At 39.5% G+C, this 27,992-nt stretch overlaps 1 protein-coding gene across 5 annotated transcripts; it reads left to right on the top strand.

Moving 5' to 3' along the window:
- Positions 1 to 16: 16 nt before the first annotated feature.
- On the top strand, positions 17 to 27,890 carry SEPTIN10 (septin 10). Of its 5 annotated transcripts, none has more exons than XM_048962641.1 (10): positions 17 to 222; positions 7,531 to 7,645; positions 8,261 to 8,456; positions 9,951 to 10,137; positions 13,574 to 13,735; positions 14,451 to 14,547; positions 16,336 to 16,504; positions 23,254 to 23,386; positions 25,747 to 25,934; positions 27,061 to 27,890. In XM_048962641.1, exons 1-10 carry the CDS (start codon positions 202 to 204, stop codon positions 27,074 to 27,076), a joined length of 1,284 nt encoding a protein of 427 aa, XP_048818598.1. In that variant the 5' UTR covers positions 17 to 201; the 3' UTR covers positions 27,077 to 27,890. The 5 variants fall into 5 exon arrangements, with proteins under 5 accessions (XP_048818598.1, XP_048818628.1, XP_048818612.1 ...); XM_048962671.1 differs by lacking the exon at positions 27,061 to 27,890 and adding an exon at positions 26,156 to 27,016; XM_048962655.1 differs by lacking the exons at positions 17 to 222; positions 7,531 to 7,645 and adding an exon at positions 9,489 to 9,544 and having other exon boundaries at positions 8,343 to 8,456.
- Positions 27,891 to 27,992: the final 102 nt, after the last annotated feature.

The raw sequence follows: 27,992 nt of genomic DNA, 5'->3' as shown, positions 1-27,992 counted from the left end.
CCGGCCGGGAGGGGCCGGGGCGGCTCAGCGAGGCGGCCCCGCGTCCGACCGCCTTCCCCAACGCCCGCTGGGTGCGCGCTGCCCCCGCGCCCGCCCCTCCGCCGAACGACTCCTCCCGGTCCCCGCTGGGGCTGCGGAGGATGGGAGGGTTCTGTCGCGGCGCTCCGTCTTGTCTCGCCGCTCTCCGTCCCTCCCGGGGCCATGGCCGGCGCGGGGCAGCCGGTAAGTCTCGCTGCGGGGAGCAGAGGGGGCTGCCAGCGCCTGCCCGCTGCGACGGGAGAGGGGACGGGACAACGCGGGGCAACGGCCTCCAGGGGAGGAACGGTACGGTACGGTACGATTGGAAACCGACTGGAGTTCTCGTAGTTGGGCAGCCGAAGCTGTCAGGGGTTACAGATGTTGTGGAAGGTCTCAGAGGGTGCTGTGAGTTTCCAGAAATACGCTGCATCCTGGATATTAGAGAAATGCTACTCTGTATGAGGGCAAAGCGATGGGTTCCTAGGCTTCGAGTGCACAGTACCGTCAGTGTGTTAACACTGGAATTTAGAGTATGAGTGTGAAATGGAGTCCTCTGCTGTGCTTCGCACCTTAGCAATGCGAAGCATGCATGTAAGGCGGAGTGAGAGGAGGTTATTTTGTTTGTTTATTTTTTAGGGAGAATTCCTCCGCCCTGGCTGCACAGCCAGTAATCTGCATTTTATGCCGGTAGGCAAAGTACCTGTTTGGGTGGCTCCAGGCTTTGTCCCACTTCGGTGTTATGCAGTGTGGCTGTATGGGAGGCTGCCCTGGGAGAAGGGCTGAGGGAGCTGGGATCATTCAGCCTAGAGAAGAGGAAGCTCAGGGGAGACCTTATTGCTCCGTGCAATGACCTGAAAGGAGGCTGTAGTGAGGTGGGAGTCAGCGATTTCTTCCAGGTAACAGCAACAGGACATGAGGGAATGGCCCCAAGTTGCACCAAGAGAGGTTCAGATTGGACGTTAGGAAACATTTCTTCTCAGAAAATGTGATAAGGCACTGGCACGGATTGCCCGGGGGGCTTGCGAGTCACTGTCCCTGGAAGTGTTGAAGTAATGTGGAAATGTAGCACGGACGGACATGTTTACTGGGCATGGTGGGGATAGGCTGATGATTGGACATGATGATCTTAGTTGTCTTTTCCAATCTTAATGGTTCTATGATTCTATGAATGGAGGACAGCCACTGTACTTTGGGAGTCTCATAAAATCACCGAGAGATCTCTGAGATCACCAGGTCCAACCATCACCTAACAGCATGAGTCCCACCACTAAGCCTTCTTCCTTAGTGCTGCGTCAACACACCTCTTAAATACTTCAGGAATGAGGATCCCACTTTTTCCCCGAGTGGCTTGTTTCAATGCTTGACCATCCTCTCCATGAAGAAACTGTCACTGATATTCAGTCTAAACCACCCCTGGGACATGATTTCTTGCATCCTGTCAGGGGGATGCAGATGTCAGGGGGAAATTCTTTACAGAGAGAGTGGTGAGTGCTGGAAGAGGCTGCCCACAGAGGTTGTGGATGCCCTGGAGGTGTTCCAGGCCAGATTGGATGGGGCCCTGGGCAGCCTGGTCTAGTGTTAAATGTGGAGGTTGGTGGCCCTGCCTGTGGCAGGGGGGTTGGAGATTCATGATCCTTGAGGTCCCTTCCAACCCGGGCCATTCTGTGATTCTGTGATTCTGTCACTTGTCACATGAGGCAAGATACTGACACCTCCTTGCTGCAGCTGGAGTAACTCTCCTCTGGGCTGTTTTGTGGGAGGCTGGTAAGATACTGAAAGGAGAAAAACCTAAGAGCTGAAGTTTAAGAAGCACTACAAAAAGGTTGAGGTTGAAGAGAAGTAGTAAAGCAGCAAAGAGACCGGGAGTGGGACTGGAGGGCCCACTAGGTCTGGGAAGAAAAGAGAGGAGCACGGAGGTGGAAGGCTTCACAGAGGAGAGACCTAAAAGCAGAAGGATGAGATTGGTTTGTCACGGGGAACAGTGCTTTACCCTTGGGTTTTCAAGTAACAAAGTGACATCAAATAAGATTTCCTAGCTTGGCACATGCTGTGCAATCATTGAAGTGTTTCTGAGTATGTTGTGGGAAGGGTTTTGTTCTCAGTCCTTTCATAGAAGGAATGCAAAATCTCTCAGAGTGCAGTCTGACCTTACCACACAATCAGGCTGCACACAGTCTTGAGATACATGCATTCAATGCTTCCAAGTTTTGAAATTTTGACTTCTGGGAAAGTTCTGGCAGCTCCTGTAGCTGTAGAACAGCGCACAATGCTCAGCATTGACTAATTAAAGGGGAGAAGAAGAAAGTGATCCACGTTGCAGTCAGACACCCGCTGCCAGCTGCTGCCCCTCGCACCCAGGGCCTTGCTCTTGGTGTGGACATGAAGGGCCACGGACTGCGGCTGACTGCTGCTGTCCAGGAAACACAGTGCCCTAGGGGCTCGCAGCCAGCTCAGGGCACGTCTACTGAAGCAAAGTGGGCGCTGCGTCAGTGCCGATTATTTTCTCTTATCACAGGCATCTCAGTGTGCTGCAGCAGATTTCAGCTCCTTACTTTGTTTTCCTCATTACCTGCAGTGCAGGAGGTGCAGGTACAAAGCATGCCACATTCTCAGGTTACTTAAATACCTGCTGTGAAAGAGAGGCCTTCGTGACATTTGCAAGTCCCTGTGGAATCACCTCCCCACAACTGGAAAATGAGCAAGATGCTTCTGCTTTTTTGCTTCTTTTCTGCTAATTATCATCAAATAGAATCCAGCAGTTCTCTGCAGCAGCAGCACAGCGAGCTGCATGCCCTCAGCTGACAGCAGTGTGCTTCTTGCTCTGCCCATGTATGTATCAAGGAAGTTTGAGGTGCTCAGTGGTTGAAGGCAGTTGGCTGCCTCGTGTGTTGAAGTGGACTAGAAAAAAGAAATTGTAGGTACTGCAGAATGCTGTGAAAAGGGTCATTTGCAAGAGCTGTAAGAATTCTGAGCTCAAGATCCTTTGGATCAGTCCCCTGAAAGTTGGCTGTTGGTTTCTGACATGGTGAATAAATCACTTGTTCACTCTTTGTAAAATTTCTCAAATGATTTTACTTTGAATCATCCTTTGGCCAATAATTTCCTATGCAGTTGTTTTTGGCATATTTTGCTTCATATTTGACTCCTTGTATTTCTTTTCATTTTACAGAGTAGGCCGATGTATTAATCCCTTGTAATTTTTCGCATATTTCTTTTCTTACTCTGTATCTTCATGGACTTTTTTTTGTATTTTTGTTTTCCTACCTTACTCCCCTGTTGCCTTTCTTCTGTGTTACTTCGCCAGGATTCCCTTTCTGTTCCCTCTGCTCATCCCACCTGCTCTGTCTCTCCTTCATGCATGTATCTGAATAGAGATTCACCAGCAGTATGCATGGCTGCATCTTCATTTTACAGTTTGACCACCCAAAAATGGAAAATAATTTTCAGAGTAGAAAAACAGAATATCTGTTTTGAGGCACTAGCAATGTTAATATTTATTGGATTAAATTTAATGGCATTAGAGAGGTAATTGATTGTACCATAGTGTCACTTGGTATTGGGGAATTAAAATTAATTTTCTGGTTTAATGAATACCCTCAGCTGTTTGCTGTTGTGAGAGACTTGGGACTCCGAATGAGTCACATTTGCAGAGCCTGCAGGCCAGCAGACTGCTGAGGTAATGGTTTGCTTGGACTGAAAGTCTGGTTCTGCAGGAGGCTTATCTGGGACACCTGTGTAAGTCCGAGATGCAGCCTTTGATGTGGGATGGCCCAGTGTTGTGCAATTTTAGTCTGAAATACATGGCAGGGTTAAGACAGAACTTTGTTTCTGAAAGAAAAAAAATACTACTTTTGTCTCAGACAATAATTTTTATTTGCACACTGCTTCTAATGGGCTAGACCACTTTCTGTAAACCAGTGTACTCGGGGTACTGCTTTTGCTGGTTCTATGAATGTTATGCTACCAACCTTTTAAAAAACAAATTGGAGGGGAGGAGCAAGATGTGATTTGAACCACCGCAACCTGCCTAAATTGTTTGCTATTTTGATGAGACTATGAATTCTAAGAAAGAAATGAGAAACAGGAAGAATTTACTGGAGTACTCCAGCCCTAGTCGCATTTGGACTGCAGGCCTTGAATACTTCACTGAATAAAGTTGGGTGGTGAGCTGTCTTCAAACATGGTTTAGCTGCTCCAGGCCGCTGAAGCCGATTCAAAAGGACTAACTAGTACAGCAACTTAACTGCTTTTGCGTGATTTATGTTTGGTAATGCTTTAGTTGTCACCATTTTCCTAAACAGTTGAAACAGAAACAACTTGTTTTTCAACAAATGACATATTCTTTCTTAGAAAAGTAGTAAGAGTGCAGATATTTCACAATCAGGCTTGTGAATTTAATGTCTCTGATTTTAGATTAGATAGTAACACAGTGAGGCTGCATGGGGTGCTGGAGGAAACAAATAGAATATTAAGGTTGGAAAAGACCACTAAGGTTGTCTAGTCATGATGTGCTTGGAAAATTTTGGAAGGGAAAATGTAGCTTATTACTCTCTATATGAATGTTGCCACGTTTGTCAGACTTAACAGATTTACAAAGGTATTTATTATAAGAGCATGGATGGTTGCAAGTCTCCAGATCGGGACAGTAGGACTCAATGTTATGATGTTTTTCATGTGGAAAACAGAAGTACAACGTGCAAGGATATATTCTTCTAAATCAGCATGGCTGAGTCTTCAGCTGAAATTGAACGACACCGTGTTTCTTGGAAGTTTAACAGCTAAAAGCTTTCACTACAGTGTTATTGGTTCTTGAAGAGTCAGTTGAGTTTTAGGACGGCTGTCTGAACAGCTTAGTAGTGGTTTAAATCCCTGAAATAGTATGCAGACTTAGAGATAGACCCTGAAGTTTCCAGCTTTTCATCACCCTCAACTATTAATGTAATTCTTTTCACATGTGCAATACCAAAAGTCTCCTCCTCTATGTTCAAGGCAACTCTGACCATTTTCTTGGAAAGATGTAAATAGACCCTGAGTCACTTTGTTCTGACCATCCTTCAGTCTGTCAGTTTTCTCTTTAAATGAGAACAATAGGGCAGAGACATTAAAACCTGTTCTCATGACTGATATAACAAATACTCTTTGTGCTTGAAATTCCAGCTGTTACGTACTTTGTGGCCATGCATGTTCTCACTGTCAGGTCATGCAGAGCTGGTGAGATGTGAGGTTTGGGGCGGAGGTGGTGGTTGGTGGTTAGCTTGGTGGTTTACCAAGTCATTAGCTCTGGCACAAAGAACTGAGAAGAGCAACCTTGTGATGAAGGTTCTAAATTACATGCGGGGGAAATACGATTCACGTTCTAGTAGCCTTTTCCTTTATGATGCATTTACAGCTTACTGGGGTGTTTCTGGTGTCAAGCTTTTGTGTGAAATGACACAGCACTTGCAGTGGACTTCTGTGTATTTACATTTCCAGAAAAACAGTTCTCGTTTTCACCTGTAACTGTGATATCATTAAATTAACTTCTGTGTACTGAAGAAAGATGAAATATGCTATTTTAAAATAGCAAACTTCAAATGATTGTCTTGACAACTGCATACATGTTTGTTGCAGACATATCTCTTTCCAGACTGAAGCACACACATATCCGTAAGTAGAGTTCTCTGGGAGAAACTCAGAAACACAAAGAAATGATGAATTTTTAAAGAGTGATGTGGCCATATTGTCGAGCTCTAAACACAGCCATAGCTTTCTAAGCTAAGCACAGAGATGGCGCCTTGTTTTGCACATTTATGATTTCCCATTTTCTCTGTTTCACAGAAATTTTATCAGTTTTTGTGATAAACAACTAATGTAACAGTGGAAGAAAAGATTGTTTTTAATTTCTGTTCCCAGAGAACAATACACTTTCATGCTGAATTGTTCGGTTGTGATTAATCACTTTCTTCCTTCCGAAAATGGAAGTTCCGGAGTTACAGGCTGTGAGGACTCCTGCTGCTTTCCCATGTGCTGTGGGCACAGCTGTAATAGGAGTTTTCCCACTCTTCCCTTGCTAAGCAGATTTAATCCTGTTGTAGTGCCTCCTGAGTGATGCAGTATTTGTTTCTAGTGACTTCTGGAAATGGCCAACCAGCTTGTGGCTTTTGTTGGGTTTGGCCACAGAAATTAAAGTGGACTTCAATCAAAAAACCCTACAAAGGTGGGGAAGGGTCTGTAAGGCAAGGTGTGTGGAGAGCAGCTGAGATCCCTCGTTGTGCTCAGCGCAGAGCAGAGGAGCTGAGGGGAGGCCTGATGGCGGCTGCAGCTCCTCACAGGGAGCGGAGGGGCAGCGCTGAGCTCTGCTCTGTGTGACAGCGACAGGGCCCGAGGGAACGGCATGGAGCTGTCAGGGGAGGGCAGCTGGGGGTCAGGGAAAGGGGCTGCACCACAGCGCCGTGGGCATGGAGCGGGATGCACAGGGCTGTGGTTTCTCCTCGTTGCATTAGTCTAAGCAGAGATGCCTGAGTACATCGGTCTAAATTGAGAGTGAGTGCAGTCTGTAGTCCCACACAAGAAATCCTGAGCAAAACCAGAGGAGGGGAACCATCTGCTGTAAGCCATGTCTGCATCCTTTTAACTGCAAGCAGTCTGACACTTGCTGTATAGCATACCTGCTATAAAAGGTGGCATTCCTTTGTGCTTGGGACTATTAAATGAAGGTATTTCCACAGTTGGCTATAGACACATTCCCAGGAGCCACTAAGGGCAAGTGGATTGCAAAGAGAAGAGGCAGAATAGCATGGACTTGTTGCTGTTTATACTTTTGATATGGAATGTTTTGAAACAGAACTGTATAAACTGATAATCTTAGGTTTCATTTTTTGGGTTTTTTTTGTATGCTCATTGCCTTGGTGTTGTGATGCAGGATTGCAGGATTCTGGATATTTAAAGCACAGTGTGCTCCTATAGACATTTCTAGTAGTATATATTATCTAGAGTTCTGATGTGTAGGTAATGAAATAGTTACTTATATAAAATAAAATAATACAATTCCAGCTACTCAGAATGTATTCTGATTGCTAATATATACCTTCCTCTGATTATGTCCCTATTTTGAAATCTGTCTCATAAGTTGTTTTTAATAGTCTTTTCTTCATTTCTTAGAGCAGATCAAATGTGATTTGATATTTTTTCTGTGTTTTTTAGTTTACATTTTTAGTTGGACTTGTCCATTTAATTTCTGTTCCCCCATGCCCCTTTCCTCCCCCATCCACCTCCTCCTCCCCCCCCCCCCCAAAAAAAAAAGGGTCTTTACTTTGACACTGCAAATAGTCAAACACTGAAGTTACAGTGTAAAGCTGAACTGAAAGATTATGTTTTTCTCCTGGACTGTTGCTTTCCTGAGTTCCTTGTAAATTCTAAGGAATGAATTCTGGCTTACCAACAGAGTTCCTTTCTTGCCATTGCTAAATGCTTTGCAACTCGCTTTGATAACATACTTTTTTCTTTTTTTTTCTTTTTTTTTTTTAATTGCAGAATGATGGCCTTCGATCCTTGCCCTTGTCTGGCCATGTTGGTTTTGATACTTTACCTGATCAGCTGGTTAACAAATCCATCAAGCAGGGCTTTTGCTTCAACATTCTTTGTATCGGTAGGTGCTGTTTGGTTGTAAGCTGCACCTCTCCTTAGGAATTGACTTGTTAAGCATGAAGTGCAGTTCCACTCTCTCCCCAACTTTGCTCATTTGTATCAATAATTTGGGTTTATATTTACCATTTTTATAAAGAACAGGAAGACAAAAAATGTTGAAAGTGGGCATCGTGCACTTATGACTTGTAGGTAGCTTCTTGGATTCTTTTGAGTGAATGAGGCTACACAGTTTTTACTGCAATAGAGCTTTAGGTCAAAAAGTTCTAAAATCCAAGGCGATAACACAGACATATTTCTATGCTTCCCAAATAAATGCTTTTTTATAAAAATTGTCTAACCCTGGGGTTCCCTGTGGTTAGCTTTTGAATCCAATGGTAAATTTGCCTGCAGTTCTACTTATTACTCATTATAGGTAAGTATTAACTGTCTCCTGTCTATGTGGTAAAAATTTAAGAGGGCATTTAGTGCTCCTTATATTAAAAAAAAAAAAGGAATGCAGCAACTGTTTGGAGAAATTATTTAATATTTTTTGGTGGATTTGTCAGGTTGTTCTGATATCACTTGGTGTGCTTGGCAGGTATTTTATTTCTCCCCCAACCCTTCTGTTTAACTTTAGGGGAAACTGGATCTGGGAAATCTACCTTAATAAACAGTCTATTTAACATCAGTTTTGATGACTTGGTGTCAACTCATTTTCACCCAAATGTAAGACTTAAAGCTCAGAGATACGAACTCCATGAAAGCAACGTTCGTTTGAAACTAACCGTTGTGAGTACCGTGGGATTTGGTGACCAGATAAACAAAGAAGATAGGTAAGTGTTGCCTTGTTGCTAATGCATGCAGAAGTTCTTCAATTCCAGTTTGATTCTTCTTTGGACTTTGTAGTAAATATTTTTCTTACATGTCTACTAAATATTTGGTTAACCGTTTTCTCTGTGTACCAAAGCAGGTAGTGTTTTCCTTCTTGTCTAGGAAACTGTTTGAGAAATCACCTGAAATCTGCTCTCTTCTTTATAATAAAATCTTTTATAAATACATGTAAATAAGAAGTGCAGTAGTGCGTAGAGTTTCTTTTGAGCAGGGTGATAAGTTCCACGGGTGATTATTTAAACAACCAAGAAGGTTATGATGTACACTACATTATAGAGAGTAGATCTGTAGGTTGTTGGTTGTAGGTTTTTTTTGTTTTTGTTTTTGTTTTAAATATTGGATTATATTAAGGACTTCAAACAGGAAGGAACATCATGTGGATTCTTGAAGTCCTTTAAGTTAGCTCAATCAAAAGATACAGAAGTGCAGTGTCAGTTTTGTCTCTGCTGTTATGAACTGAAGATTTTAAAATATTGAACTGTATCTCAGCAGATTTTTTCTTTCATTATAATGAATTCTAGTAGTCCTTCATGCTATATGGGTGCCTAAATTGTGTTAATTATAAATGAAGGTTAGAGAATCACATTAAGATTGTCATGAGATCACTGTCCTACGATATCATGGGAAAACAGCTAATGCTAGAGACTGGGATGAGTGTGATGTGTGTAGATATTAATATAGATACTAGAGATGCTGATATATTATATTGTAAGAAGCTGCCTTTTAACCCTTTATTAATTTTGGATACAACTATTACTTTTGAACTTTGTTTGCATTTGACTTGGTCTAGTAAATTTTAGTGGCAGCAAAACTGTGAGGTCCTGCTTGGACATCTGGCAACACTTTCTTTTTGAAAGGAGATTATAGTTGTGTTTTAAGCAGGATGAAGCTTGCTTAAACTGTACTGATGTTGCAAATCAGATTTTCATTCTTCTCTCACATTCCTCCTTTCCAATTTTTGTTTATTGTTTAAGAGCTCTCTCATGTACAGTACTTCATCTTCAGAGGATTCTGGAAGTCCTATTTCTTGGTACTGGTAATTGCATGTTCTTTCTTGTATCTAGAAGTTTTGTGTGTCTTTCTCGAATCTAAGTGTTCTGTGGTTGCACAGCTTCATAGCCAAAGTTTATAAAACATCTCTTGAAAAAGATCACTAGTAAGCAAAAGTAAATTTACGTAGCCTTTTTTTTTTTCTTTTTCTCCACTTACAATAGCTACAGAGTATTTTATCTGTTTTAGGTGTACAGTTATTTTTGGAGTAGCCTCTCAGAAATTAGGATCAGTGCACTTAATTTTCTGCTGTGTCATGCAGCTACGTGAGCACCCTGTTCAATTGTGAAATGAAAATGCACACAACAGTACAAGATTAATTTCTTTCTTAGCTTGTTTGGGAATAGCTAATGTCTGGTTATTTCATTTTATTTTATTTCTTACAGCTATCAGCCAATAGTGGATTACATAGATGCACAATTTGAAGCCTATCTCCAAGAAGAACTGAAAATTAAACGTTCTATATTTAACTACCATGATACTCGCATCCATGTATGCCTCTACATCATTTCACCTACAGGCCATTCCCTAAAGACTCTAGATTTGTTAACCATGAAAAGTCTAGACAGAAAGGTAAGACTTTGAAACAGCTCTTAGGACTTGTTCTGTTTTCTGACTCATCTTGCAGCTTATAAGTCTGCTACCAACTCTTCGTTCCAAATCTGTGTGATTGGTTTTAGGAGATTGTGTTTTGTTTGTTTGTTTTTTAACTTCAGAACCACTTAGCTGAACCAAAAGTTTGCAGTTCATCACTTATTTATTCACAAATGGGAAGAACACAGACAAACAATCTCTTAACATCTTACTGATTGGATAGGATACCCTCCATGAGTATTGTAATGTTTCTAATGAAGTTTGTAGTTTCTAGTTCACTATCAAGTTTTGAGACTGCTGGAAAATTGGTGTATAGAAAACTTTGCAGCACTGTAAAGATGTTTGTTATAAACAGCTGAAGAGGTGAGTGCTGTGAACTCCTCTAGCCTGACTTTTCTATGATGGTCTGTGTTAATGTTTTAAACTACACATATTGATTAATTTTGCAACCATTAAAATAGTTTCTAGTGATTATTTCTTTCTAAATTCTAAATTCTTATGATTCTTCATAGAATGGGTTTGTGTGAATTGGAAGAAGCTAAATATTTGAGCCATTTTAGGAAATCTTGTTTGATAAAAGAAGAGAGGAGAATTCTTCCATTTTCTGTTAAAATGTTAAGAATTTGGAATGCTGCAGTGTTTGATTTTATTGCCTTTTAGTTTGTGTTTTACTGTCAGCATGTTCTTTTTCCTGTACATGAGGTGTAAGTGTACTTCTTAACATGTGGACACCTTCAAATATGCTTAAATATATGTGCCAAATACCAACCAATAATAATTGCAAGTATGAATATTTTTTTTTCATTCTCTATAGCATAATGGAGCAACAGATGCTTTGACATTAATGTGAGGTGTTACATTACAATTGTAATTTAGAAAAATAGTCTATTTTCTAAGTGTGAGGGAAGAAAGTGATACTTTGCATATCATGGATATGAAGGATGATCAAAGGGCTGAATTTGGTGCTAACACACAGCAAAACTGTGTGCATGGATAAAGAAAAACCTTTATCCCAGTGGCTTTTTGTTGTTGTTTTAGTTGAACTACTTTAAACTACTTCTTGAAGTTAAACTTCAGTAAGTCTGCACTGCTGTTTGAAAGAAGCAGGCTCAGCTGCTCCTTCACACTGTGCATGCTTAAGTGTTTTCCTCAGTCAGTTTCCTGGATGAGGAGACTGATTTAAACTGAAAACTAAAGAGTTTTGGCTACTTAGGAAACTGAAAAGTGATCTGTCTCCTTGTAGAGCTGTGCAGATTATAGTTCTACCTGGAAAGGAGCTGCTGCACACAACGGGAGAAGATGAAGACTGCTATTTTAGTTTCAGGTGTTGACTTTTTATGTGGGGTTGAAGTGATTCTGTGTTAACAGCCTATGGAATTCAGAATTCAGCTTTGTGCAGTGGGAGTTGTGATTTGGGAAGAGGCTGAAAGGAGTTAGCTGGTGCCCAAGTGAGCAGCAGGCATAGATGGAAGCACTGCGACTTGGAGCACATCTGGATGTGGTCCAGCTCAATATAGTTCAAGTCTCCTGTGAGTACAGGTCAGTGCATGCTTTCAATTAGTGTTGTTCTTGGATGAAAGTACTGAGATACTAGTTGTCAAGTAAACCTTAGGAGCTGCAAGTAGAAATAGATTGTTTAACAGATTAAAAAGACTATTTCTGTTGCTTATCTAAAGCCATGGTAGTACTGCTTTAACATTTTAATGACAGGTATGATTTAACATTAGTATTGATAACTATACTCAGTTTGCAGTGATCTTGCTTTTGTTTTGTTACTTGTCCCCACAGCAATGTTTCCTTCCTATTCATTACCAATCTCTCCTAGTTAGATGGGCCTGTAAACCTTTTATGTTGAGAAGGCAGAGTGAAGGTTAATTAAAGTCTGAGGATTCTTCCATCCATTTTTAGAGCTGTGCAGTGGAAAATCTAGCTCAGTATACCTCAGCTAATTTAGCAGAAGCTTTGGATTTCTACTAGCTGTATCAGGTTGTTTATACAATCCTAAGTTATATCAGTCATCAAAATAATATATGTAGCATTTTGATTTAACCACATGTATGCTTAGGCTGCACGTGCTACACTGTTAAGGAATATCACCAGTTAATCTTAGAAGTCATACTTTAATGTTAGTATGAGGAAACTGGGGAGGGAGGAGCCCTAGAGGCAGGAAGACAAAGTGAACGAGGGTAAGAAACTTCTAGCTTAAAGAATAAAGTGGTTTGTTTTAATGATAGTGACTTTGAGAGAGGTTTTTTTTTTCTGAAATTGTAACACCATGTGTTTTATCTAGAATTAGGGGGACTGCACAAAACTCACTGCCCTGAAATACTTCTGAAATATTGATGTGCTAGGCATTACATATATCTGCTTTGCAAGCACTTGTTAGCGCAGCTAAGTTATCTTTCTAGGGAGGTTATTTGTTAGACTCAATGCTTACTCTTACGTTTTCCTGCCCTCCTGACACAGGTCAGTGCTGTCTTGAAGTCTTTTGCTGTCTTTGCAATGTCGGAAAAATTACTGAATGGAGTCGTGAAAGTTCATGCTGTGGAAATTCCATTCAGGCAGAATAGTCAGAACAATACAAAATGGGGTGTGTGTGTGTTTTTTCTTCCTTTTTTTTTTGTGTGTGTCTGTAATCAAGGAGCCATTCAGAACTCTCAAATTCACTGAAGAATTGCAGTGATCCACTAGAATTTTGAGCACTAATTCTTGGTGTCCTGTTCTGAAAGGGGTGCTAGGAGGGTCACAGATACTGAATTATTCTTAAGAGTACTGAGTTACTGTCATAACTATTTTAGCAGATAGGTCAACTTACAGCATTAGGATTGAATTTAGAATTCTGAGTAACTACTGCAACAACTTGGAGGCGAGATTCTTCAGTGTTAGATGTTCTTCTGCCTTCAGCAGGTACAAGTCAACCTCGTCGCTGTGCTAGTGGAGTAAGAGCTATGGGTGACAGTAAGGACCTTGTTGTACCTGAAGGGAAGCTGAGGTGTTGGCAGCCTTTTCTTTGTACATTTAACTTCCCAACTTTTAATACCTGACATGTCCCCCACTGCTATAAATCAAAAATTCCATTTTTTAAACAGAGATATAAATACTTCATGACTTATTTGGTAATAAGTAGGCATTGCTGTTCTTTTGAGTGATACGCTGTATGAGGTCACCTTCCTAATTCTTTTCTCAGAGTTAGTTATGAGGAATTAAATAAAGTGTTACTGTTTTCAAATGGTGGCAGTGAATATATTTTAATGATTTGTGAAGTTTTCTTTGGTTATAGTTGAAATGAATCAGATATTGATGGAAAAGTTTAGACTGAAAGGGTAGTTTTGAAGAGTTACGACCAAAGAAATTTGTTAATGTTGTTGTCTCAAAATTGATGTCTTACAGATTTCATGTATTTTGTCATTAATAGGTGAACATTATACCACTTATAGGCAAAGCAGACAGCATTTCTAAAACAGAACTGCAGCAATTCAAGAGGAAACTCATTACTGAATTAGTTAGCAATGGTATCCAGATATACCAGTTTCCAACTGATGATGAAGTTGTTTCTCAAATTAATACTATCATGAATGTAAGTAAGTGGAAGTAATGTCAATATTGCAGTATTAAAGCATCATTGTTACACTGATTCATGCCTGTTCTTCCATGGCTGTGTTGAGGTTTATGGCTTTATATTTTTTGCAAGTTGGTTATTTATTTTCTCTTTCTTTAAATGACTCCCGTGCTTTTGGGCTCCCCCTGCCCCCCAGGTTTCCCTGTCCCCTTGCTGTTGATGCTGCTTGTTTTAGGAGGCTCCTTGTTTTCTGGTTCTGGAAAGAGGATCTTACTCATAAATGCTTTTCCTTTTTCTGGATGTTTAATGTACATCTACTAACATAGATAAACTGATTTGCTCTTTTTCATAGTGAATGGTACCTTACATGTTTTAGAGAAGGTAGTCAGGTGACTCATTTCTCCAGTTTTCTCTGTTTTTTATGTCTGCAGAACTGTTTTCTGTTTGATTTTTCGTTTTTGTTGTTGTTACTTTCCTTCCATAGCAGGACAGATTATCTTCAGGAATCACAAAGTCAGGTGCACTCCAAGCTCTTTCACTGTTGTGCTTTCAGATCTACCTTGTCATTTTAAAATGAGCCTGTAAGCTAAAGCTGGGTGTTCTGAGCATTCTAGCTGTATTCGCTCCTTGTGTGGTAGATTTTTTTACCCTTTGTTTATTTCTGGATTGCTTGCTTTTCATTTGTTACGTAAGAACACTGAGAGATAAGGCTGTGTTGGTGTGACTCTTGCAGGGGCATTTACCTTTTGCTGTAGTGGGAAGTACAGAAGTGGTGAAAATTGGAAACAAAATGGTGAAAGCTCGTCAGTACCCTTGGGGCATTGTACAAGGTAAATGAATTCTCAAGTGTAATACAGTGGTGGCTAATAACAGCCTCTATGAATATCAGTGAATCTTATAATTAAAAAAGACCATAAAAATATGCAGGTCATCCTGAAAGTAATGTGTCACGTTTTATTTTGTTGGCTTACAATGTAAGAGGCAAATGTTGGTGGGATAGCAGTAGAGGTTGAACCTTCCTGCCAGTATTCATTTGCATTTTATTGCCATGTGATACATGGCAGCAGAGGGGCAGTCTGAAACAGTGGCATCTGACATGGAAATACTCATGAAGCAAAGGGCTGTCATTGAACTCCTCCATACAGATTCATCAACACTTGCTGAACACTTCTGGATACCATAATGGTGGATGTGAGCAATGAGGTGGTGGATGCTGCATTTCAGCAATAGCAGCAGCGACATGAAAGACAAGTCGTGTTCTGAATGGCCATGCACAGCAGTTCTCCACAAGATACAGAGCATTTCGATTAGCTCATGCATGCAGATTGGTAGATTATGACAGGGAAGTGTATATGAAACTGAGTATCAGCTTCAGTGATGGTGGCAATATTGGAATAACGCAAAGTGTGCGCCCTGTGGTTCCCACAAATGCTCAAACAGGGACAGAAAGAACACAGTATGCAAGTTTGTCGGGACCTACTGAACCAATACTGGGCTTAAGGTGACAGTTTCCTGGGTCACATCATTTCCAGTTATGAGATGTGGTGCCACTGCTATGAGCTGGAGTCAAAATAGCAATCCATGGGGTGGTGATGTGAATTCCCTATCAAAGAGAAGGTTCAAGACACAGCGGGTAAAGTGATGTGCAGTGTCTTTTCAATAGGAAAGGGTTGTTCCTTCTGGATTTCCTGGAGCCTGAGCAAACCGTCAACCGATGGCTACACTGCAGTTGCTGACTAAGCTGAAGCCTTGAACTTCTAGAGAAAAAGATAACCCCACTCACCATATAGTTCGGATTTGGCACCTTCTGACTTCCATCCGTTCACGCTGACAAAATATGGATTTTGTGGGCAACATTTTCTTAGCAACTGCCATTACAGCAGCTGTGAAGCAGTGGGTCACCCCTGCTGATGTACATTTTTACAGGCATGGCACATAGGGTCTTGTTTATAACTGGTGAAAGTGCATAGCTACTGGTGTTGTCTATGCTGAGAAAGAGTGTTTTGGAGCTGAGGATGGGCTCTCTCAAATAGTGTTATTGTGCTCCTTGTATTTGTTGTCATTTCCATGGAAATAAATAAAAGTTGTTACTTTTGGAGTGACCTGCATATTTTTATGGTCTTTTTTAATTGTAAGATTCATTGATATTCACATGATCTGTTATTAGCCACTACTGTCATATCAATTGTATTTTGTATAAGCAGCTTAGAGAATTTAGAAATTCATATTTGAAGTCTGCAGTTCCAACATTGATGCTTTCCTGGAATCAAGCCATATCATGCTGTATGTGATATTTGGGTTGGTTGATATTATGGCAGTGCCTCTAGCATTAGCAGATTGTAAGGTTTCCTGATTGTCAGAAGAGAAAAAGAGAAATTAATAGTTGCTCAATTCAAATGTGAAATCAGGACATACTGGAACATGTTCAGTGGTACATACGGTTAGTGCTTCAATTTGTGTGTTAGAAATCACAAGAAAGTGCAGGAGGTATAAGAAGTACAGATCCTTTTTCCTAGAAGTGTAGTCAGTAAACAAAATAGAAGGATCTCAATGGTATTTAAAATATATTTTGACAATTTCTATACTTGTGTATGATGATCCCTCTTTTGACTGATTAGTGGAAAATGAGAACCACTGTGACTTTGTGAAGCTCCGTGAGATGCTTATTTGCACAAATATGGAAGATTTAATAGAGCAGACTCACACACGCCATTATGAGCTGTACAGGCGCTGCAGACTGCAGGAGATGGGCTTCAGAGACACTGACCCTGAGAACAAGCCAGTAAGGTAAGAGTCTTATTGTACATTAAGTTCTTTACAGAGAGAGTGGTGAGGTGCTGGAACAGCCTGCCCGCAGAGATTGTAGATGCCCCGTCCCTGGAGATGCTCAAGGCCAGGTTGGATGGGGCCCTGGGCAGCCTGGTCTAGTATTAAATGGGGAGGTTGGTGGCCCTGCATGTGGCAGGGGGGTTGGAGATTCATGATCCTGAGGTCCCTTCCAACCCGGGCCATTCTGTGATTCTGTATACAGCACTGGCTTTCCACTTTCATTCATTGCATATTTGACTGTATCAGCACAATACCAAACAAGATTCATAGTTAGAACAGTTCTTATGAGAGAGAGAGAATGTTTATATGTTATTATTTTTTTCTAAATCAGTGTAAGTACACATATGTTCATTCATTTATTTTCATGGAACAGTATATGAGTTTATATGAGCATGGCTTTTACAGGCATACAAGCTCTATTTCTGAAATACATCTGTTTTTAAAAAAAAACTTGAGCATTTTAATTTTCACTGGGGAGAATATCCATTTTTCAGAGGTATGTACATTGTATGCCTTCTGGAATGTTATCATTATAGAAATAATGCTGTTTTACTTTTTCTCTAGTAATGTCTGATTCAAGCAATGGTTTGGCTGCACTTAAAATTCAGCAGGAGCTGAAGCAAGAACTTGTACAAAATCATTGTTTACACTGTTTACTTCCTTCATTATCTTCTGTAATAACAAACATTTAGCCTTTTTGGGTCAAGATATCTCTTATTATACTGTAAGAAGTTGTTATTTGCAGGTTGTTCCAGAGTGGAGTAAAGCAAAGGGTTAGAGACACTCAGCTGTTCGTGCAGTAAAGCTGTTTTCTGTAGGAAGTACTTCTAATTTCTATATCCAGTTTGTTTAATCTGTTATTTTCAAATCCTTCCTCTCTTTCTTCCAACTTCCTTTGGTCATTTCATATGTAGAGCTGTATTTTGTAAGTGTGCAAATTGTTATCATCCTGATGGGGAGAAGCTCATGCTTTGGGAATCTTCAAAGTCTTCATGATTTAGCAGAGTGCTGTTACCACATAGTCACTGTGGAAAATTCCAGCTTAAACCAGGCATGAAAACAAAGTATGGATTTGCATTAAAAACAGTTTCTAATACTTGGAACCAGTTGGATTTTTAACTTGTTTCACATAGCGATTCAGAACGTATTTAAATGTTCTGGTAGAAATAGCTTCCCTTCAGATTGTTTTTAGCAGCTTAAATTCTTTGCTTTCAGCTTTACTTTGTGCAGAAGTTCTAAAGAAGTTGCAGTTACTTTAACTCATATTGTTGATGGAACAGCATTTCTTTCACTAAGTCTGATTTCTATATTGTTCAAGGTGATCATTAAATAAGAAGAATGTATCAAGGAGGATGCTGGATATGGGCACTTTCTGAAACCTTAATGCCAAGGCATGCTTGAGTAGTTAATTTAGATCTTAAGCTGACCATGAATCACTGTGACATTTCTCTTGACTTAAAAAGAAAGAAATAAATCCTTTTCATACATAGAGACCAAAGGTGAATGAGGTTTAAAGCTCACTGTAATTGACCATAGACTTTTCATTGGGTTTGAGAACACACGCTAACAGCTGATACCTTATTTTCTTTGTCAAAGGAAAGCGTATAGATTTGTTCATGGGGATATTGACTGCAGTACCTTTTGCTTTCCTGAACTTGAATTTCACAATGTACAGCCATTTCAAACTAAGAATTCTTAAATAAAAAAAAATAAATGTCCACAGAACTACACTTTTTTCCACAAATACAAGAGTTGTCTTTGCAGAACCTTTAAACAGTTGACACTATGTTAACTACGTAAAGTAGCAGGATGGTCTACTTTGACATCAGAATGTCATAGTATTTTACATGTGTGAAGTTGATTTAGTGAAGTTACAGAAAAGATTACTTCCCTCTGGTGTGTAATTTTTATGCATAGGCCACTAAATGTCAGCTTATTAAGAGTGCTGGGGCAAGACAGCACTCTTTAAGAATTAGTTTTGGAAAATCATGTCTGTTGGAAATATAACTATTTTGGAAGGATAAGAATAGTATTGCATGCAAATCCAGCAACATAAACTTTTTCCCCAGTTGACAGAGAAAGGAAGAAACAAGTGGGACCTGATCTAGAATGTTTGTCCCTTAGTTGTGTGGCACGGTGAAAGACACTGAGGTCTGAAAGGGAAGGCATTTGGTCATTTGTGAGAGACATTTTATGATACCATAAAAAGGGAAGAGAATATAGCAGATCTGTATGTGACACAATTAGTAACCTCATCCATAAGGTGCTTTATGAAGCTGCTGATGAAACCATGAAGTGCGTTATGGTCAGTGTGTGATGGAAAAATGCCACTGTCCATAGAGGAAGCTCAATAGGTATTGTATTTCTGACTTGCAGATGTAAGTTTCTGTCACAATAGGGGCTGTTTGTCCTTTAAGATGTTTACAGTTACATGCTCAGGAATTGTAAGAGGTTTAGTTTTAGTTTACAAATAATACAAATAGCAGTATATGAGTGTTAGAATTTCATGTCTTATATAGTGATCGGAATTCATATTGAAAAGTCACATTTTATGCCTGTGATGTAGCTGCCTACATGCTGAATTTGATAATCTGAGTTGGATTGCTTTATGAGAGCTTCAGAAAATGTTACAGCACTGATGTTTGTAGCATTTAAACATTGACACTTGAGGAGGTAACGTGCCCTGTTTTTTGGCATGAAGTACAAAAGCTACTTGTGGAGTTCTTGTACAACTCTTTTGGATTTAAAAACGCAATGGTAGTTTATTCATCCAAAACTGTATGTCGGTGCAAAGCAACGTCAGTAATTCTTGGATTTTCAGGTACCTTCTGGGATGGGTTACAGTTGGACATCCATAAAGGCTTCAACTCTTCCATGTGGAAAAAAACCCCAAACCATTATTGAATTTTATTTTTTATGGGACACTTGAAGACCTTCTTTTGTGTGTGTGTGTGTGTGGGCTGTCCAGTCCTGCCATTTTGATGGTCTAGTTACTTCCACTAGGAAATCTTAGACTGCAAAGTTGTCAAACTCCTAGATTCAAATCATTCTCAGCAAGAGATGACTGCTGAGACGCCTAGAACGGAGAAGTTTGGGACGGTAGGAAACAGCAATTAGATATGAAGACTGCTTCCAGCCAAACAAATGTCAAAATATGTGTGTCTGGAAAGCTTAGATGTTTGCAGGGGAGGAGAGGACTATTAAATTATTGAATTTGGGTATTTTGTTAGTCCACTTTTTGATTGCAAACTGTGTTATTGCCTCAGGGAGCTCTCCTGGTTTGGAAAGAAGAAAAATGATAGGCAAGAGTGTTGAAAAAAGGTTGATATTTGAGCTGTTTGCTTGCATGTTCTGATTCTCTGATGTTAATTATTCTCTAGTGTAGTTGTTTTTCTGTGTTCAGAAGGTACAGTTTCTTCATCTTAAATGCTTCAGTTTCTCAGTATGTGAAGTACCTTCTCTTATTACTCTCTAAAACTGGAGTATTCAGACCTTGCAGTGATAGAACAAAAACAGGTTTGTTTTCAGTCTGTTTTGAGGATGCAAGGAGAACAGGAAGGATTCAATCAGAAGTTCCCATGTAGAGGATCATTTGTATGATTCAAATTGTCTTTTCTAAGGAAGGAAAACAACGTATCTAAAAGCCTATTAGACTTCCTCAAGAAGTCCCCTGGATTTGGAGTTCATCTGACCGAGTGTTGATCCTTGCATTCGAGCTAAATACTTTAACCTCTGTATGGGAAGACTGAACTCCAGCCAAAATACATGGGTTTTTTTCAAGCCTTTGTTGGGAAGATGGTAATTATTTAGATCTGCCACATCCTAAATGTTGCTTCACAGCAACATAGTCCACTGAGTCAAGGGACTGTGCTAGTGATACCTGCTACTAGTTAACTTTTTTTTTACGATACACTTTCACTGGTATTGAAATGTTATATAGAAAGTTCCAGGAATATTTTTGAAACTTGAAAATCGTTTTAAGTTTTAAATGAACAAACTGCAGAACAGTTTGAGTGTCTTTCTTATCCAGAGTCAACAAAACACACAACAGTTGTGTTCCACCAAGCTATGAATTTCACTTCAGTTAGAGTCTCAGTTTACGAACAGATTGTGCCTGATTTGCATCTTTATTTTTGGACTTCCATGTTGGAAGCCTTATGCAAATAAGAAAGCTATACATGACAGTTTTTCTCCTGTAGAAAGGTAGGTGATAAGTGTTGTTGGGAGCCATGTCATGGGTTAGTAAAGCAAAGGCTTTCTTCACAGAGTACAAGGTATAAAATTATTGAGGTCCAACCAATGAGAGAATGCATGATAATTTTTTTAAATTAATTTTTCATAGTTTTAAACATGTAATTTGATTGTGTGGTAAACCCAATGTCTGCGAGGTTAATCTATTACTGATATCAAGACTTCTCCTTTACTGATTTTATCTGATAAACTAGCTTAGATTGAGTCTGAAGATGTCCACATACTGAAATAAAGATGCAACTGCAGCGTGTTAGTTTAGTCAAGTTTTTGCTTTAGCTTTTTTGCTGCACTACACCCAAAGGCAAAGTGCTTGTTAGCACAGCTGACACACAGCAAGGCTGCTGGCACTTGAATAACCTGTGCTGTAGCTTTATTGTTACTGCATGTGCTGTCTGAACTCAAAGGTGGTGTGAAAACCATGTCCGTATTTCAAGTGGCAGATACAAGGCTAAGACCGACATTGATTTAAAAAAAAACAAAACAACACGAAACAACAACAACAAATCAAACCAAAGCAGAATGTTGTCCTGCTGAAATCATTCAGTTGCAAAGTATCACTCAGATATTGTTGGATAGGAAAAGAACTTTTTTACTTTGTGATCTTACAGAAGTCTGCACGTGCAATTTCAAGATGATTATTCTGTCTCCTTAGGTTATATTTTGAATAAAAGTAAGTGATTTTAGGATTGGGAAACTGTTCAGTCATCTTAAAATACAGAAGAAAGAGATTTCAGCTTCCTGTTGCTCTAAATAATTGAGTTTTTAGATGTCCTGTGTCGTCTCTCCATTTATAAATCCTTTCAGTAAAAATTGTTAAAAACTAAGAGTGAGACTTCAAACTCAGTACAAAAGAGTGTGTATAATGCATTTAATTTTAAATAACTAATATAAAGCAGTAAAGAATATAAAGCAATGTTGAGTATTTTATGTATGTTTTTAATGTAAGAAATATATACATATAAATGTATTTTACTTCAGAGTGAAGGGCGTGAAAGACAGCAAGCAAAGTAATAGTAATTGGGGATATCTGAGAGGCTGGCTAGTCAGTTTTAAGGAAGTATTGAATGGTTTACAAGAGCAGCCCCAGGTTAAAGAAGGAATTGTTCTGATGTTTCTGCGTGTCCTTTTCCCCTGCAAGAAACTGGAGAGATCCTTTTGGTTTTATTATAACCATAATTGCAGCTCTGATCCTCCATGTTTGCTTTTGTGGAATTATGTGATTTAGAGAAGTTGCAAAAGTTTTATTGAAAGAATTTGTAGCACTAAACAGGTATGCTTTTTGAAGTTACTGTGCCCTGCTTTTTGAAGTTACCATGTTCTTTGGGATAGGAGATACAGGCGTACACAGGCTGTATTCCTTTTTTCCCAAGCAGAGCTTTGCTGGCAGAAAGTGGTGGTATATACCCTGAAATATCAACTATGTGATAGTATTTGTGTGAATTATCAGCATATTTTAATTTGCTATGGTACGTGTGGATACAAAGGAAATTTCTCAATTTTGAGTACCTGTTTTTCAATGGAAAGAAAATTGTCTTGCATATTGCAATGTCTATTAAGTAAGTTTGGAAAAAGTGGAAGGAAGAACGTGGAATACTGGGAGTGCTCGAGGATGTCATCGTGGGATCTGTCTCAATTATTTTATAATGACCTTGGGACTGGAAACTGGCTCACATTCTTCCAGTTTTCAAGAAGGGCAAGAAGGAAGACCCTGGTATCTACAGACCTGTCCATCTCACTTCAGGGCCTGGCAAAACTGTGGAGAGTATTACTGTGGGAGTCATTGACAAACACCTGAAAGACAGCACAGTCACGGGTCACAGCCAACATGGGCTTACAGGGTAAAGTCCTGTTTAACAAACTTATGGCCTTTTATGACAAGGTTACCCACTCAGCTGACCGAAGGGAACCGGTTCACGTCACCATTCTGGATTTCCTCAAAGCTTTCAATATGGTTTCGCACAGTATTCTCCTGGAGAAAATGTCTGACATGCATCTAGATGAGTAAATGACATAATGAGTGAGCAATCAGTAGTTACATCCAGATGCACTGTGTTTGTAACGTCCTGTGTTAAGGCTGAGGTTTCACAATGTGGAAATTTTGGGAGGATTTTTCTCACAATTTCAGTGTCTTGATTAATACCTAACTTCTGCCTCCAGTGAGAATAATTTGTATTTGAAAGTTACAACTAGAATGTGAGATTTCTCAAGTGCTTTATTTACTTTGAAAAGTAAAGTACTGTTAGCTTTGATATTTTTTGGTTTTGCAAGGTTATTTACTTAAAGCTAAGAAAACTCAGAAACCTGTTTCTACTGAAGTCTATGAATTATTACATGGAGAACTATGATACTTTATATCTCAGATGCATTTGATTTGTTTAAATAACGTTCCAGATTGTTAGTTTTTCACACTGAATTGAACAGTTTGCTGGAGACCTGCTTATGTTTTTGGACTTCAGTCTGCAGGAAGCCTATGAGGCAAAGAGGCGCAAGTTCTACCTTGAGCTGCAACGAAGAGAGGAGGAGACGAGGCAGAAGTTTGTGCAGAGAGTGAAGGAGAAAGAAGCAGTATTGAAAGAAGCAGAGCAACGAGTAAGTGTGCTGGTCTGTCGTGAGTTTGTGTGCTGAGATATGGAACAGTTCTTATTAAAATCACAACTAGTTGATCTTCTAATCAACTAGTTGATTTTCTAGTCGGTGGCAGTAATGCTTAAAATCAAAAGCAGATTGACTACAAAGATTAGCTTAGCACGTTGATTAGATGCTCAGAAATAAATGGCAAACTTTTATGGAATGAGAGAGGTTATGGTGTGCAGCATGTTTAGTTGATAGCTGGGACAAGACAGTAGGAAGGAATATGGTGATGTATATAATGGTGATGTGTTTGTTATATCAGCACAGCAGGTGCTTTTCAGGCTTAGGTTGCTGGAAGAGTAACCTGTCTGTTGGGGCCTCTAAAAGTCACACTGCAGCAATTTATGACAGTTAGCCATGGCCTCGTCACTAATGAATCATGCAATTACAGTTATTATTTTTTGTCCATTACAATAGAATTGAGTTTTGTGGTGAGACATTAAACAAAAATATTGATGTCTGAGATCCCTTCCTGCCATGTCCCATGAGTTCTTCTCACCTGCAGATTGAAGGGGCTCGTTCTTCTATTACAATAATAGTAGGTTCAGATGCACGTTTTAAGTACAAAGGAGACTTAATATACTGTATTTTCTAAACCTGTGTAGTCCCCTGTGCTAGTGGTGGAGAGTATCAGGTTCAGTCATTCTCAGTAGGAGGCTGTCCAATTGGAATAATACTTGTTTGTGTTCAAAATAGACACAGCTAAGTTTTACACATTATCTGTGATACCCTTTGATGTTTTTCCTTCTGTGCTTTATACCGTGCAGTTTCTGTGAGCTCTGCATATTGCAGTTGAATTATGGATATTTATTTTCCCAGTTCCTGATGTCAGAAAACAATAATGCAGTCACTTGCAAAGAACATTTGTCATATACCCTGCTGCTGCTTGTTCTCCTGGAAGTGTGTATGTGTATATGGAAATAAGAGAAAAACAGGAGTTTCCATTGTACTCAGGATGGCTTTTGTGTCCTTCATTTAGAGGAAACTTGTACTTACAATGTGCAGAATTACTGCTCTGGAGTGGTACAATTGCTTTAGGACCTTATGTTTTCTACCCTGAGTTATTTTTTTTATTGCAATGCATTGGATTAACTGTAGTAATGAAATAAATGATGAATAGTATACATAGTATAGACACATCTATAAAACCTGACAGCTCTATTGTATAGGATAGGCATACTGATATATTTTTACAGTATTATTTTTGCTCTTTCTTTGTGCAAGATGGAAATAAATCTGACTTTTGTACCTCTATAGCTGCACTAAGATTGAGTCATACAACTTCTGTATGCTGGAACAGGTTGCCCAGAGAGGTGGTGGATGCCCCATCCTGGAGACTTCCAAGGCGAGGCTGGATCAGCCCCAAGGCAACCTGATGGAGCTGTGCATGTCCTTGTTCATTGCAGGGGACTTAGAACACATGACCTTTAAATGTCCTTCCAACTCTAAGGATTCTGTGATTCTATATTGACATAATTCAGGGGCACAAGCTTTGTGCCTCCGCAAGCACTTGAGTTCACTTGAGTCTGAAGCTGTGCATGTAGCTTCTACGTGTTTAATGTTATTGGTTGGATCAGAGAAATGGCGTAGTTGAAATCCAAGAGTATTTTGGTAGGGTTATAGTTTTCAGCCAGATGAGCATCTTGATCCAGCTGGTCAGAAGGACACCAAAGCAGGGGTAGGTGGGAGGTGAGAAAGAGAGGCAGGCGGTACTCCCTGGTTACCATGCACAATTACACAAGTGTGTTTTAACAGGTCAAATACATCCAAGGCCAGAATCCATTAATACATCAAAAAAACCCTAAAGATTTTTGGTTGCAGAAAAGCAGTTAACTTCTGGCAGGTGACAAGTAACTCCCCAACCTAATTGTGTGTGTACACATTAATGCATACATGTAATTAATGAACATATTAAAACACATACCATATATAAAAGAAGTGTACGTGGTTTCTTGCCTGCCTGGTTTAAGGAAAGTGGATTCTGCTTGACACTTTCTGATTTAATATTTTTGTTTCCTCTCTAAAGGAATCCTTGTTTTTGATCTAAGAAAGGTACATCCTGCAATAGATCTAATACTAATGTAGCATTTTCCATCATTTCAACCCTCATTTTTTGTGTGTGGTAGCCTGGCATCCATAGGAAAATACAATATAAATCCGATATATTCTTCTGGATTGCTGATTTTTGGGAAAGAATGCATTTTTTTGTAGTTTTAACATTAGCTGAGGTGGTTTTTACTGTAATTGCAGTGCTTTTGTATTGTGATATCGCCACCTTGTGTTACTAGTTGGAAATGCATTTTCTGTGCTTTCAACAGATACAGGCTAAGTTTGAACATCTTATGCTCGTGCATCAAGAGGAGAAACTGAAATTAGAGAAGAAGAGAAAAGCTTTAGAGGAAGAAATCGCTCTGTTTAACATGAAGAAAGCTAATGCTGAATTACTCCAAACACAGCCAATGGTCTCTACTCCTGTTAGCTTGAAGAGAGACAAGGACCGCAAAAAGTAAGTGCTGTTAGTCATCACAGATAGCAATAGAAAAATCTTCACTTTTGTAACACAAATTCTAGTCATCTTTTAGAGAAGACGTGAATGTGTTCCTGTTCTGTTCTGTGCTTGCAATTCTGTCATGCTTGGATCTCTGCCTCTAAAATTAACATTTAGACTAATTGTTGTATATTCTGTGAGCATTCTTCTTATTTTTTTCCCCTGCCCCCCCTGTGAAGGGACAAAGGTTTTCGACTTGAACTGCTGTGTTTTGACATCAGAAAGGAAGAAGCTGTGAATGGTCACAAACAGAGCAAGAGGGAGAAGTTAGAGAGGGAGAGAAATTCTGCCAGGGAATTCCAGAAATAGTATTGGCTGCAGCAGCATTCAGATTTTGAATGTAGGTTGCATCAGCTTTGTGAAGTGACCTGTCTGCTGCTGTCCCATAATGCTAGATTTGTCTTCCTGTTACAGACTTCTCTGAGGAGTGATTAATAAAATTGGTTCTAAAAATGACACTGTCTACAGAGTATGATCTGATGCACGCTTCGCTTGATGCTCTTTCTGTCTCTGCACCAAAACAAAAGCCTGAATAATCTGTGAAATTTTAGAGATGCATTCAGAAGTAGTCACCAGAATAAATGTGCTCATCTTCTTCATTTATAGACATTAAATAATGTAAATAGCAGATGTTGTCAGTTTATTATTCTCCGTTCCTGATAGGTTTCTGTTTTATTGTGGACGCGATTTTGTTAATATCTCGTGGCACTTAGAAGCAGATCTTTTGTACACAAGTTATGCATAACTCCTGGAGTATGAAAACCTGCAGAAGCTTTGTGGGTGCACGTACTTCCAGAAATATCAGCAAGACAGCTTTGAAGTTTTGGGATGTATGCCAGAAGCCTGCTTCTGGGTTTTGACAAATTTTATTGCATTTCAAATAATGCCACTGAATTCCTATTCCTAGACTTCTTTTTTTTTATTATTTTTTTTTTCTGGAAAAGGGGAATTATGGATAATAAAAGTGGTAACCTGTACTGTTGTGATTAACTCACGAGTTCAGGAGATTTCCAGATGTTTTCTCTGGCTTAGTTTTATTTCTTCAGAATACGTTACAATTCATACGCTTGCTTTTGTTTTTCAGTTCCAGCTTTACGTAATACCAATGATGGAAGGATGATAATTTATTTTGGGGAAGCCGTGATGCACAGTATGGTTTTGGAGGTCAAGGAGTTGCAGTTTCTTACTAAAGGAATTGGACAGTCTCTCTTGGTTGCTGCAGGCTACGAGAGAGTTCTTAAGTTTGAGCGGCACGCACATGGTGTGACAATGGCAGCTGTTGTCTGTGGACTTTCTTGTATGCGTCTGCCTTGATGCACACTTGCTTCATGTACGTGTGGCCAGCTTTGATTTGTTTTATGTGCATTGTACCAAAGAAAAGATGCGTGCTATGAACTCTTCCTTTCGTAGTATGAATGCCTTAGTACAAAAGTATTGAGTGAATAGATCTACTCTGGCCTTTCTAAAGAGTTATTTTCATGTGACATACTAGTCTACTAAATATTACTTAATACAAGTGCTGACATAATGTAACCATTTACTTATTTTGCTGACAGTTGTTTATTTATAGGCTTTTATTTACAAGTGCTGTCCTCATTCTCAGATGCAATCCATTGAGATATTTTGCAATGCTGCACCGTTGCATGATATTTTATCTAATGTTACTTACAATTTGGAAAATACCTACAATTTCTTGTTGTGGTGTCTGGTTACAGCTGAGGTTAAACTTTACACTGTTAACTTCAAGAGCTTTGGGTTAAAACAACTTTCAAACTTCTTTTTTGTATTTTGAGTAGTCATAGTAACAAATGGGAAACATTCTCCAGGAGCTGCAGTCCTCTGAAATGGTTTTGTAGGACTTTTTAAAAATGAAATACTAAGTTGACAGAAATAAAATGCTTTGGTTTTGCATAAGCGTTGCTGTTGTTCTTCCTATCATTCCCATGTTACTAAAGTCATTGTGTAGGAAAAGCTGGAATGCTTTGCATTTATTGATTGGAGAAAATGTGTGACTCT

Source organism: Lagopus muta, chromosome 1 (assembly GCF_023343835.1).
Source record: "Lagopus muta isolate bLagMut1 chromosome 1, bLagMut1 primary, whole genome shotgun sequence".
In the NCBI taxonomy this organism is placed as follows: domain Eukaryota; kingdom Metazoa; phylum Chordata; class Aves; order Galliformes; family Phasianidae; genus Lagopus; species Lagopus muta.
The sequence above is the reverse complement of the archived record's forward strand: the minus strand, read 5'-3'. Positions and strand labels throughout refer to the sequence as shown.